This window comes from Hirundo rustica, chromosome 11 (assembly GCF_015227805.2).
Source record: "Hirundo rustica isolate bHirRus1 chromosome 11, bHirRus1.pri.v3, whole genome shotgun sequence".
NCBI lineage: Eukaryota > Metazoa > Chordata > Aves > Passeriformes > Hirundinidae > Hirundo > Hirundo rustica.
The window spans coordinates 9,729,256-9,745,228 of NC_053460.1; the positions used below are offsets into that span (position 1 = coordinate 9,729,256).

The 15,973-nt window shown below is 52.7% G+C and overlaps 1 protein-coding gene across 1 annotated transcript; it reads right to left on the reverse strand.

Annotated features, from left to right (window-relative positions):
• Window positions 1-983: 983 nt before the first annotated feature.
• IRX6 (iroquois homeobox 6) lies at window positions 984-5,767 on the reverse strand. The gene is given in 7 exon segments (XM_040075652.1): window positions 984-1,224; window positions 2,466-2,562; window positions 2,779-3,270; window positions 3,408-3,703; window positions 3,999-4,108; window positions 4,351-4,596; window positions 5,699-5,767. Coding segments are annotated over 7 exon segments (1,551 nt in total).
• Between the last annotated feature and the right edge of the window lie 10,206 nt (window positions 5,768-15,973).

The following is a 15,973-nucleotide window of genomic DNA, read 5'->3' on the forward strand; positions in this document are numbered from 1 at the left end:
TTATTTTAGTTTTGTGCCTGGGCGCACGCAGGCTCCGCTCCCGGTATTAGTTCTCCATCAATCCCCGCTCTGGTTTTTAATCAAAACAGTATTCGGAATATGATTCCCGGAGATTATATTTTGAGAGATTTGCGATACATATCTTGCCGGCGTGACAGATTGCAGGGGAGTCCTGGGCGGGTGGGATAATCTGCATTTCGCTCCCTTGACCTTTAATAAAGGGGGAGTAAAAGTAATATATAAAAAAAGTAAAAGTCTTAAGACTCCTGCAGGTTACCTGCGTGCCTGCCTTAAAGAGATCCTGGGGAACCCGCCTAATTAACTCCTCCCGCAGACATCGCGGCCGGGGCATGCCAGGGCCGGGGGCAGAGCCGGCAGCTCAGGGGAGCTCCTGGCCGGCCCCGGGGGCCGCGCAGGTTTCGTCGCCCGTGAGCAGCTCAGGAGGGGGATGCAGAGGTGCCTCCCCGGGAAATCTCTTCCGAGGCCGCCGGGAAACAGAACCGAAGGAAGCCGGGTCGCTCCCCTGCAGGACGGGCGAAGGCGGCCGGGACACAGCCGGCAGGGAGGCTCGGCCTGGCTCTGCCGTGCGGACACGCGTGGGAAACCTGCACATGTGTTCCCAAGGCAGATTATACCTGTCCTCTCCGGTGGGAGAGGGGGGGGCAGAAAAGTCGCATTGCAAGAACCCTTCGAAAGGGCCTAATACTCTTTATTACAAGCCCTAATCCTTCAAATCCGACTTGAAATAATGTTTATCTTTTCGCAGCTTAATTTCCCCTTCTCTAAGCTTCGGGTCACTGCAAGAGACTGCTGCTGCTTCGCCGCCTCTTGTCCAGGGCTGCTTCGGAGTGTAGGAAAGTCCCGTGGCCGGGCATCTGCGGCGGGGCTCCCGACGGGCCCAGCCCCGCTCCATCACCTGCTGCCCTCGTGTGCGCTTACCTCCCCCTCCCTTTTCCCCCCGGAGCCTCCACAGCCCGACAAAGTTAGCCTCCTTCCCCAGGGCCCCCGCAGCCGGGACTGCCCCGCTCCCGGGAAGGGTCGCGGATATTATCGGGGCCGAAGCCCGGGGCAGCCCCGCCTGCGTTGGCCTGCAGCTCCTCCTTTCCCCTATGAATTGCTTCCCCGGTCGCAAACCCAGAGGTCTCCCAGTTATGCAGCCCCACTCGTCTTGAGTAGCCTTTAGTAAACATATAGAAGTCTACTCGATATTCAAGATTGATTTCCCTGATTTATTAAGGCAGAATTCATTGGACTCTATTGACCACAAATGACTTAATGTAAATGCTGACCCCAGTGAACTTGGAAATAGCAGGTATCGGGTTGATCTATAGATGACCTCTTAATTACCACAGTTATTAATTTAAATTATTGCCACTGCTTCTAGAGACAGGAACAAAGAAACATTCTTTCCTCATCCCTGCTCGGTTTATTAGTCTGAACACAAAGTGTTTGATGACACTTTTAATTAAACAGAAATAATGCAGAGATACGGTTTCCCTTTCTCGTCTGTCCTGTAAAGTGCAGCACTGCTCTTTTGACTGACTGACGGCGGTGACCCACTAACAACGTCCTACTTCGCCGCCCGGTCGCCACCCTCTGCCCGGGGGTGCCCCGGCCGTGCCCCAGGGCGGGTGCCGGGTGCCCGGGGCCGCTCCGCCCGGGCTGTGCCGGCTCCTGGCTGGAGAGCTCCGAGGTCACTGACGGCTTCGCGGCGTTCAGCTCATCCGTGTTAATTAGACACTCTGGAAAATACTTTCAGCGGTATCTATGTACAGAGACGGGAAAGAAACAGTCCGGCGTAACCTGCGCCGCTTCTCCTCCTTCTCCTCCCCAGGATGGCGCGGAGCAACCGCAAACTGGTGCCCCTTGGCAGAGCAGGGCGCTGGGCGCTGAGCAAAGAGCGCGGGTTTGGGAGGAAAAGAAGAAACAAACCACGACGGGGGGGGGGGGGGGAGGGAGAGAAAATATTAGGGTGGGGATTTTTCTTCCTTTTTTGCAAAGACGTCAACGGGCAATACCGAACACATGGCAGGCGAGCGGCGGGGAGGCGCCGCTCCTGCGGCCGCTCCGCCCGCCGTGCCCCTCGGCGCCATGTGCGCAGCACGTTGTGCCGCGGCGGCCCTGCCCCAGCGAGGGCAGGGCGGGCGGAGCGGCGAGGCCACCGCCGGCCCGGGGAGAGGTTTCTTTCGGTGCGTTAAGCCGAGTGCTTCGTTACAGCCGGAGCCCCCTTGCCAGCGCCCAGGATGGGGCGGGCGGCCCTGCGGAACGGAGAAGCGGTGATGAGCCGGCGCTAAGCGGCCGCGGGTCGCTGCCCCGCCCGGACGGGAGCTCCGGTAGCGGGGCGAAGCGGCGGCCTTGGCGCAGCGCTCTCGGGCCGGGGCCGCTCCGGTGTCCCAGGGCCAGGCGGGCCGGCTTGCGCTCCGTGCGAGGTGGGGCCCCGGCAGCCGGCCCGTCACCTACCTCACCTCCGCAGCACGGGCCGGAACGCCGTCCGCAGCCTGTCCAGGCAGGTCCCACCCGGCTCCGTGCCTCCCGGGCCGCCCTTGGCGCCCCGCCCGAAGCCTGCACAGACACAAGCGGCTCGCGGTGGGCACGGCCCGGTCCCGCCGCCCTCCCCTGCCCGCTCGCTTCGAGCGGGGAAGCCTCGGCGTCTGCACCTGACACCTGGGCACGGCCGAGCACCGGGGGTGTCGCTGCGCGGGCGGGCTCACGCCGCGCCCTGCGTCCCGGCCCGGCCCGCGGTCCCGCCCGTCCCCGCGGCCCCGCCGCCGCGGGTACCTTCGCCCGCCGCCGCGAACTGGCACGGCTCCCCCAGGCCGCGGTGGGACGCGCAGCTTCGCGGGAGCGGCTGCAGGTTGAAAGCGGAGCTCCGGAAGGCCTTGGCGGGCAGGGGCTGCTCCCCCGCCGCCCCGCCGCCTCCCTCCGCGCCGCGGCCCTCGGGGCTGCCCCTGTGCGCCGCGCTGGCCCCGGCGGTGCGCGCCAGCGACCAGATGCGCGGCTTCTCCGCGGGCGCGTAGGGCGGCGGCGGGCCGGCCGAGGAGGCGGGAGCGAAGTCCGCGGCGGGGGCCTTGGCGCAAGGAAAGGCGTGGAAGGGGCCGGGCAGGCTGCACTCTCTCCGCGGAGCCTCGGGCAGTGCCGCGCCCAGGCTGGGGGCTTCCTGCAGGGAGCTGGTCCGGCCCTTCTCCGGCTTCCCCGCCTCCTCCTCCTCTTCCTCCTCCTCCAGGTCGCTGAACCGCAGGTCCTTGTCCTCTTTGTAGCTCTTCTGCTCTGCTTGGACACACACGGGGAAGAAAGGGGCGGCTGGGTGTTAGTGCGGGTGCGGGGAAGTTGGGGGGCCTCGAAATCGGCCGTCACTTCGAGCTACTTGGAGGCTCCCGTCTGCCTCTCCCGCCTACCTCTGCCTTCACTCTCCGCGCTGTATTCATCCTCTTCCCTCGGGGTTTCTTCTTTCCTCTCTTCCCCTGCTTTGTTCTTGGGAGACCAGGTCATTTTGTTTTCTTTTTTGAGCCTCCGTCTGGCGTTAGCAAACCAAGTGGACACTTGCGTCAGGGTCATTTTAGTGATGATAGCCAGCATGATTTTCTCTCCTTTGGTGGGGTAAGGGTTTTTGCGGTGCTCGTACAGCCAGGTCTTGAGGGTACTCGTCGTCTCTCGCGTTGCATTTTTGCGTCTGGCTGAACCACCGAAATCCACCGTCCCGTACCTGCTGGGAGATAATTAGGGAGGGGGGTGCCGGCGGCAGCCCGATAAGAGCGCCCCGGCCCGGCCCGGCGTGGCCCCTGCCCCTCTGCCTTCCTGCCCCTGCCCTCCTGACATCGCCGCCCAACTTTGGTTTCCGCTGTCTGCTGCTCGTTTCTTTGGTACAACGTTTCTCAGATCGGAGCCCCCCCGTCCCCCTCGTTTGATGTCGGCCGCCGCCTCGCAGGGGGATGCTGATGCCGGCCGCCGCCTCGCAGGGGGATGCTAATGCCGCCGGGCGCTGATCAAAGGGGTTTTACCTGTCGTACTGGTACTGCCCCAAGGAATGATCGTAGGAGTAGTAGGTAGCGGGCTGTGCGATTCCCGAGTGCAGCGTGCCGGCGCCGTCTTTGATTTCATACTGGGGGTTCTGCAAGGGAAGCGGCGGCGTTTGGCGTCGAGCGGGACGGGAACCCCGCCGAGCCCGGCGGCCCCGGGTCCCCGCGGCAGCCGAGCCCCTTCGCGCCCCCCACCCGCGACGGGCCGGCGCCGCTCCCGGCCCCACGACCCTCGGCGATCCCCCGCCCCGACACCGAGTGCGGAACACGAAGTTTCTTCGGGCCTGTTGCACCCCCCTCCCCTCCGGAGCGCTGCCGGCGGGCGGGCACTCACCAGCGCGGTGTAGAGCGCGGCGGGCTCGGTGCCGTAGGACAGGTAGTTGCCGTAGCCCTGGCCGGCGGCGTACGGGGCGCTGTACATGCCCAGCGCGGCATTGAGCTCGGCGCGGCCGGGCGCCAGCAGCCGGCTCTCGTACGGGGCGCAGCAGAGGGAGGCGGCGGCCGGCGCCGAGGAGGCATCCGGCCCGGAGCGGGGGGCGGCCTCGCAGCAGGTCGTGCTGGGGCTGGCGGGCACGAAGAACTGCGGAGAGGAGAGAGCGGGACGGCGCCGAGTGACTGTCGAGGCAGCCCCATCGGGGGGAATTTAGGAGCGTGTGCGCGCCTGTGTGTGTGCGGAGGGGGGGGGGGGGGGGGGTGGTGGGGGTTGGGAAACGCGGGCTGAAGCAACTAATTATAGAAACCGGGAAATAAACCGGATGGGAAGCGGGAGCTCTTGGGAAGGGGGCACGATTAATCAAGCAGACAAAACTTTAAGGAAATAATTGCTCTCGAAAAAGGTATAAGATCCGTAAGGCTCCATCCTTCCCGCCCCCGCTCGGTCCATCTGCATTGATTTAAAGGCAAAAAGTTGCGATTGCAGTTAATTTGACAATAGACACAGCAGTAAATATGTCAGCCAACGCAATCGAAGGCATTTGATTTCAATAACTTCAAGGGGACAGCTAACTTCCCAAGCGAGGGGGGCACATCTTGCAGTGATTACCGTGTATAAATAATTCTACCCAAATAAATCGTGACTCGAAGTACGATATAGCTACGACTTAGTTAATACAGGGTGCCTTGGTATGAGTGGGGGACGTCCTTCGGAAACCGCACGGGGGAAAATAACTCTCGACAAATCCTAATAAAACACAGGAAAAGGACCGACCCGTGGAGGAAGGAGGGAGGAAACGACACAGCCCGGTTCCGCAGAAACGCGAGTGAAGAAACCCCGAGCCCGCGGTGCCGGTTCCCTCTGCCTGCACACCCTCCGCGGTGCCCGGGCGGCAGCGGTGCGGCGGGGACTGCCGCTCCGCGGGCTCGGAAAGCAGTCGTAGCTGGGATTTATGTTTTTATTTGTTTGTTGCACTTAAAACTGAACGGTGAAGGGCGGGGAGGAGGGGGAATTACCGGTTTCCTACACGCCTTTGCTGTGCACACTGCGAGTTATTTGTTTAAGCCTAGCACAACACAAACGAGACATAAACACACACGCACATTTTTTTTAAAAAAGGCTCCAGATGTGCCCTTTAAAAAAAATATTCTAAGTAAGGGAAAGGGAAGAAAAAAAAGGAGGGGGGACAAGACATCTGGACAGCAGCAGCAGAATCTAAACAAAAGTGAGTGCTGCTCACTCGCCTTACCTGTGAAGTGGTGCTGTAGGGGTATCCGAACTGAGAGAAGGACATAGTTGCTCCTTATTTTTGGACCATAGGCAATATTTTCCCCCCAAGATCGATTGTAACTAAACCCTGCTTCAAGATGCACCTTCTCTCAGACACATTTCCACGTATGGATTTTTTTTTTTTTTTTTATTTTTTTTTTTTTTTTTTTTTTTTTCCCCTCAATTATAGATGATTGCACTTAAGAAAAGCAGCCAGACATCTGAGGCGAGGGGGGGGAGGTTGGTGCCTGGATTAAAAAAATAGGCTACCCCCCACTTCCCATCGCTCTTAATAAATATTATGTTTGTATAAAGGGAGTTTAAAAAGCCACCCCACATGTATAGAGAGTTTAAGTGCAAAGGGGCTTTTTCAAAGAGGGGGGGAAAAATCACGTAGGGCTTGCAAGATACGGAGCTTGCTTGTATTATTTTCTGCTCTATAGGTCTTTAGCGTTCATCGGTGGGCGAGGAGCGGGGTGACGTCACGGCCCTGCCGGCAGCAGCAGGCAGCGGCGGGCAGGAGCAGGCAGCGCCCCGCGCCCGCTCTCAGCGCTCGTTCCGTGTTGGTTTCGTGTTGTGCTGTGATGCACGTCAAAGGCGGGACTGGGGGTGCCTCGCGGTTGGTCTCTTTTCCCTTTATTTTTAAACACGATCAAAATTTGTTTTAGGGGAATGAATATCAAGTGGGGACATCGCGGCACCCGCCAGCCCCAGCGTGGCCGCTGCCACGGGCCCGCCGCGGGGAGGACGAGCTCCGGGCAGGGGTCGCGGTGGCAGCGGCGGTGCCGGGCGCACCCAGGGAAGCGGCTCTCGAGGTGGGCCCGGCCGAAGGGCCCCCGGCTCTACTCTCTGACCTCAGGCCCGTCCCCGGGGCCGGGGGCTGCCGTACAGCTCGGCCCCGGCGATGAATTGCCGTGCTCCCCGCCTCGGCATCGCTGCCCGTCGCGGCGGCCCCGAGCCGCGGGAGCGGGGTCAGACCGAGCCTCGCACAGCGTGCGCTGCCTGCCTGGGCAGGGGCAGGGCCGGGGCCGGGACAGAACGCGGGCCGCAGAGCAGCCCGAAGCCCATTCTCTAAGGAGCCCTTGTTCCCCCTTAGCCCCGTGATGGTCCCTCCGGGAGCGGGGGGGCCGGGGCGGTGGCAGGTCAGCGGGGCGGTGATGTATGGATGGCTGCCTGCAGCCCGGCCGGCCCGCTACCGCCACGGCGTAATTGCATCAATTAACAAATGGAAATGCCCTTGTTTAACCAGGGACTTACATATTGCGAATTTGCCTTTGAGGCGAGATCACCGGGAAGTAAACCGGGATTTCCACCACCACCCCCCCACCCCCTCCCCCCGCCCGAGCCTGGAGCTGCCGCGGCGCTCCCGGCCCGGACAGGGCGCGATGTCCTACCAGTGGTAATTCATAAAGAAAAAGAAAACCAAGTGAAAACGCGGCCCGGGGCGGCCCGGCGGCACTTGTCCTGAACACGCCGGGGCCGTGTCCCGCGGAGGCGGCGGACAGCCCTGGCAGCCGTGCCCGTGCCCGTGCCCGCCCCGCCGGAGCCGCTCCGCTCCGCCGCCGCTCCGCTCCCCGACGGGTGGCGCTGCCGATCCGCGAGCGATGCGCGCCGGCCCGGCCCGGCCGGGGCCCGCTCCCCTGCGCACCCCGAGCCGAGCGGCCCCTGCCCTGCCCTGCCCTGCCCTGCCCTGCCCTGCCCTGCCCGTGCGGGCGGCGCTCCGCCGGCAGCCAGCGAGCACGGCCGCGATGGGTCCCGCCGCAGCCCGGGCGGTGCGCGGCCCCGGCGGCCCTTGGCGGAGCTGCGCGCTCGCGGAGCGTTTCCGCGGCCGGCACGGGCCTGGAGCGGGCTGTCCTCGCCGTCGGGGCCGCAGCGAGCTCGGCCGCTGCTCCTGGGCCCGGAGCGACGAGAGGGGAGCGGAGCGCCCGAGCCGCGTCCGCCCCGCCGGGGTGAGCGGAGGGGCCCGGAGCTCAGGGCCGGCAGCCGCAGCCTCTGTGTCGCCCGCAGCCTGGCGAGACGAAGCGCTGTAAATCCGATCCGAGTCAATTGTCGGTAGCAGGGGGAATAACTTAAAATTCATTAAAGAACACCTTTGGGTAACGTTACTGCTAATTATTTAATTGCAAGAATCCCTATGGGGAAAATTATGCTAATTATAAAGTAATAAAACCACTTGTTCTAAAGCACTTAATTCAGCAAAATTTAGTCTTTTCGCCAGAACACTTCGTGTTTTATTTGATGGAAGAAACAAGAGTAGCTGTGTGCTCATCCTGCCCGCGGCTCAGAGCCCGAAGGAGCTGTCGCTGGCTGTATGTTTGTGCTGGCAGGTTGCATGCAGGGCACTTGTCCTTCTTGCCGAAGTGATGACCACAGCAGCCACCAAAACTGGGGCAGAATTCCTTGTGCAAAAAAAGGCGTTTTTATAACAGAGATCAATACAAACATTGCATTTTCCAGTCTTTATCATGCACAATCAACGTGAAAGCAATTCTGTTACCTGTCAGGTACGTTGTAGCTGAGCTAAGCTTTGAGAGGAGGGGGCCTTTCCCAACCCGGCTCTCTCCACTTACAACTCTGCCCTATGGAGATGTTTCAGCAGCATAATTTTTTTCTAGACATGCTCAAGAGCTATCCAGATGACCCTTTTAATTGCCCTTACAACCTGGGAGAGTGAATGGCATTCCTATTAACAAATACAAGTTCTGCTGTGCTCCCCAGCTCTTTAGGAGGACACAAACTCTGTCTCTTTGTGTTCTGAGCACCGCCACTATTCACTCTGCTTGTCCATCACTGAGCAACTGTATTCTGCATGTCAAAGCTGCCAAAACATCTTTCTGTGATTTGTAAATATTGGCATAAACGTTCTGTTAACCAGTTCTTGAACCCGGCTTGGCAGAGGGTAGCTTTGGGTTGGAGTGTGCAATTTGCTGTTTTTCTCATTGCAGGAAATCAGCTTCAACAGCCCAAATTCCATTCTGCACAGACACCAGGTCTCGGAGAAGCGCAGCTGATGCTGTACATGGTCACTGCAGATCTTTCTTTCTCTCTAAATCTGTGTGATCTCTCTCCCTGCATACAAGCATATCATCCCACCCACCCCCACAACGTGCATTCCCTGCACCCAGTCGTCCTAGCAAGGAGCGTGTGACTACAAACACGAGCAAAACCAGAAAATGATCTCTCTTATTCACAAACTTTTGTTCTTGAAAGAGAGGACTGTGAGGCTTAACTGTAAACATGTCTGCAAGCGGTTCTTCTCGAAGCAAGGCAGGAGTTCAAATGCAGCCAACAATGCGATTTTTGATGCTTTTAAAATCAACATCATTTGGTTTAGCTCTGATATTGCTTTGCTCGGGAGGTAATTGCAAGGGGTGAAAGTAACAGTATGTGCTTCCTACCGATGCAAATGCAGCTGCTGATAACTGCAAATGAAATAATAGGTTAATTGAAAAAAAGCAGGGGAAGAAGAAAGCAGCTTCAAAAACATGTAGCAGAAATGTGGCTGAGAAGAAAGTGTCTTTATATTTTAGAATACAGGGGGATTTTTGGGCTGTTGCTTTTTTGTACTGAGAAAATGAAAATTCTTCAAGTCCATGCATGAATAAACAAGTACAGCTGGGCAGCCTAATACATAATTTATACTGATCAGTCACTGCAGATTTAACTGAATAAAGCCAAAATGAACACTAATTGTTTTGACAAACTAAAATAATGTATGTGATGGTTTATTGTGAAGCTTGCTGGTTACTGTCCTTAGCTCAGTGACTATTTTCCGGACTGGTTTCTGCTTGAAGCATATTAGGACAATATAAAGATTAATATCTTGTTGAAGACAATGATTTTAGTTGCTTAACACACAAGCAGAAAATAGAACTGTCTTCAGGACAGAGGGGAGAACTGGCACAGTGAAGTGTGGGGCAAAAGATGATTTAGGGGGTGGGCTGTTAAAGGTAATGGGTGGGACCTTGTCGACTGAAGGCTAAACCTGAAAGTAGCTCTTTGTTTTTTCACATTTGAAATACATTAGGAATAAATTTGCCTTTGAATGCTTGTCTTCTGAAAGGGGACATCCAGAAAGTTGCCAGTGAATTCGTGGAGAGTAGGCTCATTAATTTAAGAAGCTACACACTTTTGCTCTGGTTCTGGTACGTTCGAAGTGAAAAAAATACGTGGCTGGGAGTTTGCTTTGCTTCTCCAAACCGTCTCATTGTGATGGATGGCTAAATGAGAGCAATTTAGGAAATCATTTGGAAATTAAGTAAGAGACAGACAAAGGTGATAATTCACAGGGATCCCTAAGCACCACTTCTGTGGGGGCTTCCTCATGTGACAGTGAGCTACTTTTTCTTAACATTCCTCTGCAGTGGGCTCCCTCTGCCACCTCACCCTCCTGCCTGTCCTCCACGGACTGGCAGCTCCACTTGTCTCCCAGCATCCCTTACATAATGATCAATGGGTTTGCTGAATCTCGGATCATCACCGTGTTTGCTGTGACTGGAGATACGGCTGTAAAATTGACAGTTGGGCTTGAGTGTTACTGGAGTCGGAGGATGCTTGGATCCAGGGCTTTGTTCTGTTCCATACCATTGCCAGTGGCAGCCAAGTGGGGGGAAGCTGGATATGAATCTTTCCCAGGCTCTGGGGTGGTATTTTCCTTTTATCTGGGGCCATCACTTACTTGTGATCACCCCAACTTGTGATCACCCCAACTTGTAAAAACATACTTTGCTGACGAGAAAACACTTCTTTTGTAAGAGTGCTCTGGATCAGGATAGTTGAGCACTTCTGTGTTGGCTTTCTTCAGGTTATCTGTGGATTATTCTATAAAGTATGGATTCATCTGGTGAAGATACATCAACACAAAACCTGTGAGAACTTCACCTCTGAGAACTTGTTTGTGCTTTGCTGAGATGAGTGTTAATTTATGCCTGGGGACTTAGGGCAGCTCTCAATCACTGACTCCTCTGTGGATTCAGTTTCCAGTAAAATAATTTTTTTTTTTTTTTTTTTTTTTTTTTTTTTTTTTTTTTTTTTTGTGATGAAGTGATTGCTGGTCTGAAGCATTGTGAGCAGGGTTCACCATTAACCACCCAGCTGTGTCTGTGCTTTCGTGGCCTTTGCATCAGCTCATGTGCAGTTGGTGTGAAAGAGTCATGTGGCTGCTAAACTGAAGGGTTTTAATTTAACACCACCTTAGGTATAGTTTGTCATTTTTGTTCTGTGGCAGTGAATGGCAGTTTTATTCCATCACCTACTCTGCCTTGCTGTAATTTCCAGAGTTTATTTTAAAATTAGTATGCTGGCTACATGCAACTGTGCCTTCTCTTACAAGAAGTTGGTGTTCTTCACCAACTTCTGTGCACTATTAGATGCGGATATCAGAACTACTCCCTTATTTACTTTCATTTGCAATTTACAAAACCCCAGTTGTGTTTGTTGTACATTAGAAACATAGAGAGCTTAAAACCTGTTCCAAACCTAGAAAATACTTAAGACAGTCCATCCTCATCAAATCTGTTGGCCTTGAGCCTCTTCACTGGTTGACATCTGAGTAAAGAAAGGGCTCAGCTGGATTCCCCCTCCAAATCCTGTCTGAATTAGCTCCATTTTGCATTTGTAGAAATGAGTGCAGAGCAGGACCCTCTGGGCAGTTCACGGAGGACTCTTCTGCTGCTCTCCTTGAGGTAATACAGGTTTTTCTCTGGTCTCTCAGCAGAATTTCAGGCTGTGCTGGGGGCTGTCGGCATTGGGGAGGAGTGTCTCCAGCAGTGGGCCATCTGCAGCCCTCTACTCTGGGGAAGCTGGGACCACTTGCAATTTCACACACAAGCAGCACTGATCTACAATAAATCTTACGAAATCAATAAAAATATGGAAAGTATATCATTTTTAAAGAAAAAACACACGAGATGGCCATTAAGGGCACAGCCATTCTAATACCTGTGTCTGGTTGAAACTGCAATTAAAAACATTCCAATAATAAATCTACTTCCAGTCTCGTTTAATGCTTTTAACTTGCTTGAAAGTTCAAACTGGTATCCCAAAAATGTGCCAGGACTTTCACAATGTATTTTATAGACTCATAAATAAATATGGCAATTAATCTAAGCTATATTTCTTTCATATCTGATGACAATTTATTATGACACTCGCTCATTCAGTGCACAAAAACTCTAATGCACTTAAAATCGGATTTCAAACCAAACGTTTTATGGGAAAATATAGTATTGATCATCCATTTAAAGATATCATGTGGTGATTCATAACCTGCTGTAAAAACGGATCTTATGAGGACATGCAGAATGAGTTTTGTGGACCATTCTCACCACAAAATCCAACGTACAAGATCTGTAGTTCTCAGTGATGTTTTATATTTCTGTTTGGAGCCTTTGCCTATAATGTTTTGGTGGTTTATGATAGATAGCAGCTTTAAGGTAAAAAAAATTTCATATTTAAGTGAAATAAATAATATCGAATTTGTTAAACATATACTGTTACATGCACTTTTTATACTGTCCATTTACACAAATTCATGCACGAAATTTGTTCAAGGACGATTTCCACAATTTTAGGTATGTTAATCGGGCTGTTTGTGCAATACACATTCTGCTGCTTTGTCCTTTAATAAAAACGTGACCCAGGAGTCCCATGGCTTCAGATGCTGCTCAGTGCTGGCGGTGAGATGCTCCCTGTGCAGCTCTGAAAGCTGCAGTGGCTTGTGCCCTGATGTGCCAGCAGCAGTGATCTGCAATCCCAGACCTGTGGGGCATTACTGGAATTCTTTTCAAAGCTGAAAAACTCCAGAAGATACTTCAGAAAATGCACTGGGGTAGTTTATGTGGACTTGGGATCTGGTGCGGAGGGAAGGGCTTGCAGCATGCTGCGTGCTGCGTGTGGGCTCACACCCAGGCTGCGCAGGACAGGCTTCTCCAGTCCCTCTGCACCAACCTGCAGGCACTTTTCCATGGAAATGCTGATCTGGTTTTCCCTGTGCGTGGATCAGCCCTTGGAGCCTGTCCGGGGCCGGTGTGCATCCACGCGGGTGATGGATGTCCGTGCAGAGGGGGAACGGGATCAGAAATGGCAAACGTCTTTTTCTGCCTTTGTAAATGACTCGTGTCTGCGTTTGTGCCCCGAGCAGCCCCTCCTTGCTCCTCACTGCCTGCCCACTGCCCGTGGGGTGGCTCTGGCTGCAGTGGGGTGAGCAGGGCAGCCCCTCTGCACCCCAGACTCACCTGGAACAGATGTTCTGCAAGTACCCAGTTTCTCCTCTCATTCTGAGATCCTTAACAGAATGACATCTTTCAGTTTGAGCAGCCCATAGTTGTTGCCAGCTTAACTATTTTCAGGATATCTTTCCCTAATGCCATAAGTTTTGAGTGGTGGCACCAATGCTTGGAGAGGTAGCAGAAGGAAATAAGTAGTGAAGGCTAAAGCACGTGGTTAAAGAAGAGTCTCATTTATAAATCAATTTTAATAACATATTTAAAAGCTCTCACATTTGCCTTTAATGTGTTTCCATTTCCCCCTTGGTCATTAATATTTAAAATATTTTTCTTTACTGATCTTTTTTTTTCTATTGTGTCCTTTCTAACTTCCCTTTCTCTCTTTAATCTGTAATGAGTGAATTTTTTAAAAATGCATAATCCATGAGAAATCCAGATAATTTGATACGGGAAAAACCTTCAATCCCTTGAAAGAAATTTCAGAGGAGTTGAGTAATTGTTTAAAAGTTATTCCAAACAGTTAAACTCATAAAAGGGTATATGTTTTCACTGACAGATTTTCACAATGAGAAGTCACCATTATTTCTACTAGGAAGTAATAATCAGCAATGAAATTTTTAAAATAAAGATAACAAACTTTTTTTATCCAAACCAAGCTGTGGAAAACATTTTTTCAGGAAGCCAGTTGTGGGTCTGACTTCATTTTAATGAGTGATTTAAAGGCATGAGATTTGCTGGAAGTCCATTCCGCTTGTATTCCAGAGGCTTACTTTACTTTTGAAAGTGGAATTTGGGTTCCAGGGTTGTCCCCATCTTTCAGGTAGAGATTGTCACTTCAAATGTCCTCTAAATGGAAGAAAAGGAAAGGACTGAAGGAAGACGGTCAAGGATCGGTCTCCTAGTAGGGTAAAAACCAAAGATACATACTTTACTTTGAAGGGATCCTCACATATTATAAATAATGTAGATTTTGTAAATGATGCCAAAGTGCAGCTGTGATGTGGGTGATTGCAGACACGGGTGGGGCTGAGGGCCGGCCCTGCTTGCAGCCCCACAGTTTGATGGAGATTGCTCAGGGGGGAGACTGTTTGCAGCTCCACTCTAGGACAGGGAAGAACCACACCGTGAGGTCTTTGCTAAGCAGATTTGTTATACCTGGAGCAGGAGGGAGGAGCGGGGCTGTGGTTTGGGATGAAGAGGGGCTGGCAGTAGAGCACGTGGCTGCGGGACTGGGACTGTCCAGGGTGGGTGAGAAGTGTGGTGGTGTCCCCACTGTGCTCGTGGCTTCCAGCTGCTCTTGTGCTGGCTCTGGGGAGAGCCCTGGGAGAGGCAGCACCTCCCAAGGGTCTTCCTGCGTGTGGGGAGAGAGGGGTGGGCAAAGGGGCTGCAAAGAGGGGAGGGGGGTCCTGAAAGGGACCTCTGTCCTTGGTCCAGGCACACAGCAGCCTGTAGCTGGGGTAGCATATCATCTCGGAGGAGAAACTGGAGCTAAATTTAATGTGTTGTAAATTCTCCAGAGACAATGGGGAAACCTCCCGAAAATATTTCATTTATATATTGTGGGGAGGCTCTATGGACAATGAAGTGACATGGTTTATTGTGGAACAGAATAATGACTGCCCATCAGAGCTACTGGAAAGGATTTTAGACACTTAGCAACATTGGTTTGATTTTTTAATTTTGATTTTATTACTTTGGTCTTTAATTTACTGTGCCTAGGAAGAGCTTATTCTGTTCTTGGCTTGTGCTGGGTTTTATATTTTTATAGATATACCTACATAGATATTATTCTCAGCCCATTATTCAGCTATGAATTCTTCATGATTTGTAAATGGGCAATGAAGCAAAGAATACTAACATGTAACAAAGATGGAATGCAAATCTGCAGTGTTTATTATGTTCAAGGAAGAGTTTAATATGATGTGCGATGTTTGAATGTCTATCCAGGCAACACTACAGCTTCCATGGCTATTTCGTATTTTGTTTTTTTTTTTTCTTATACTTCTAAAATTTCTGCTGGTCTTTGAGCGGCTGCATTTAGCAGCAGAGATCTGTACTGGTGGTAGTGGTAGAGGAGATATTTATATTCTTTCTCTGGCTGCTGTTGGGAGTGAAAGATGGATTAGTTGTACCAAATACTGATGCAATGGGTGGTGGGTCTGCCTGGGCACTTGCCTGGGGACAGTGGGGTGACCATGGGAGGTGCTGCTTCTCCAAAGTTTCCATTGCACGTTCCAGTGCAGGCTCCCAGAGGCTGAACCCTAAAAGATGGACAAAGACTTGTTCCTCTGCTTGGTTTGTTCCTCATGCATCAGCTCTCAGTGCCTCTTTGATTATGCAGAGCTAGGAAAAGCCTGAGCAAATGTGCAGTGGGCAGTCAGCAGTGTTGGAATTGCCTTATTATGAGGTCCTTGCCTGGCTTTCTTGTCCTCATTGCTTTCCGTGTCCCTTCTATCAGTCAATAAAAATATTGCCCCATAGGTTGTTTTACCTGTACTGTTCTGTTGAGCCTAAATATTTATCCAGCCTCCTTCTACTGGTGGTAGGCTGTTATGGGTTTTGGCTGTGGAAATGGCTGATTGCCTCCCTTGTGTGCTGTGCTGGGCAGGGATGGAGCAGGCAGAGTGGTCTGCAAAGGGCTCTGGGCATCACAGCTGTGGGCACGTGTGGGAAACAGCATCATTCCATCTGCCCCACCCCTCTGGCCAGCTGGCTCCTGGCTGTTTGCAGACAATTGCTGTGCAGGGTTGTGTGTGTTGCTCTCCCAGGTTCTGGTTTGGGGCTGGGTAGCACCATGAGGTCGGTGGCTGCCTTTTGTCATCTCCGTGCCTTTGATTTGGTCATGTGTGCCAAATAAGCCCTGGACAATAGCAAGTGAAGTTAAACCTTTGGGGAAAAAAAATAATAGGAAGAAAACAATATGAATAATGTTGTGTTTAGTGTCAGATTAAATCCTTTATGACTGGCTAAATGCCACATATAGACTATACACGCTCAGTCTCTAGTATTAATAGATACATGTGTAGAAG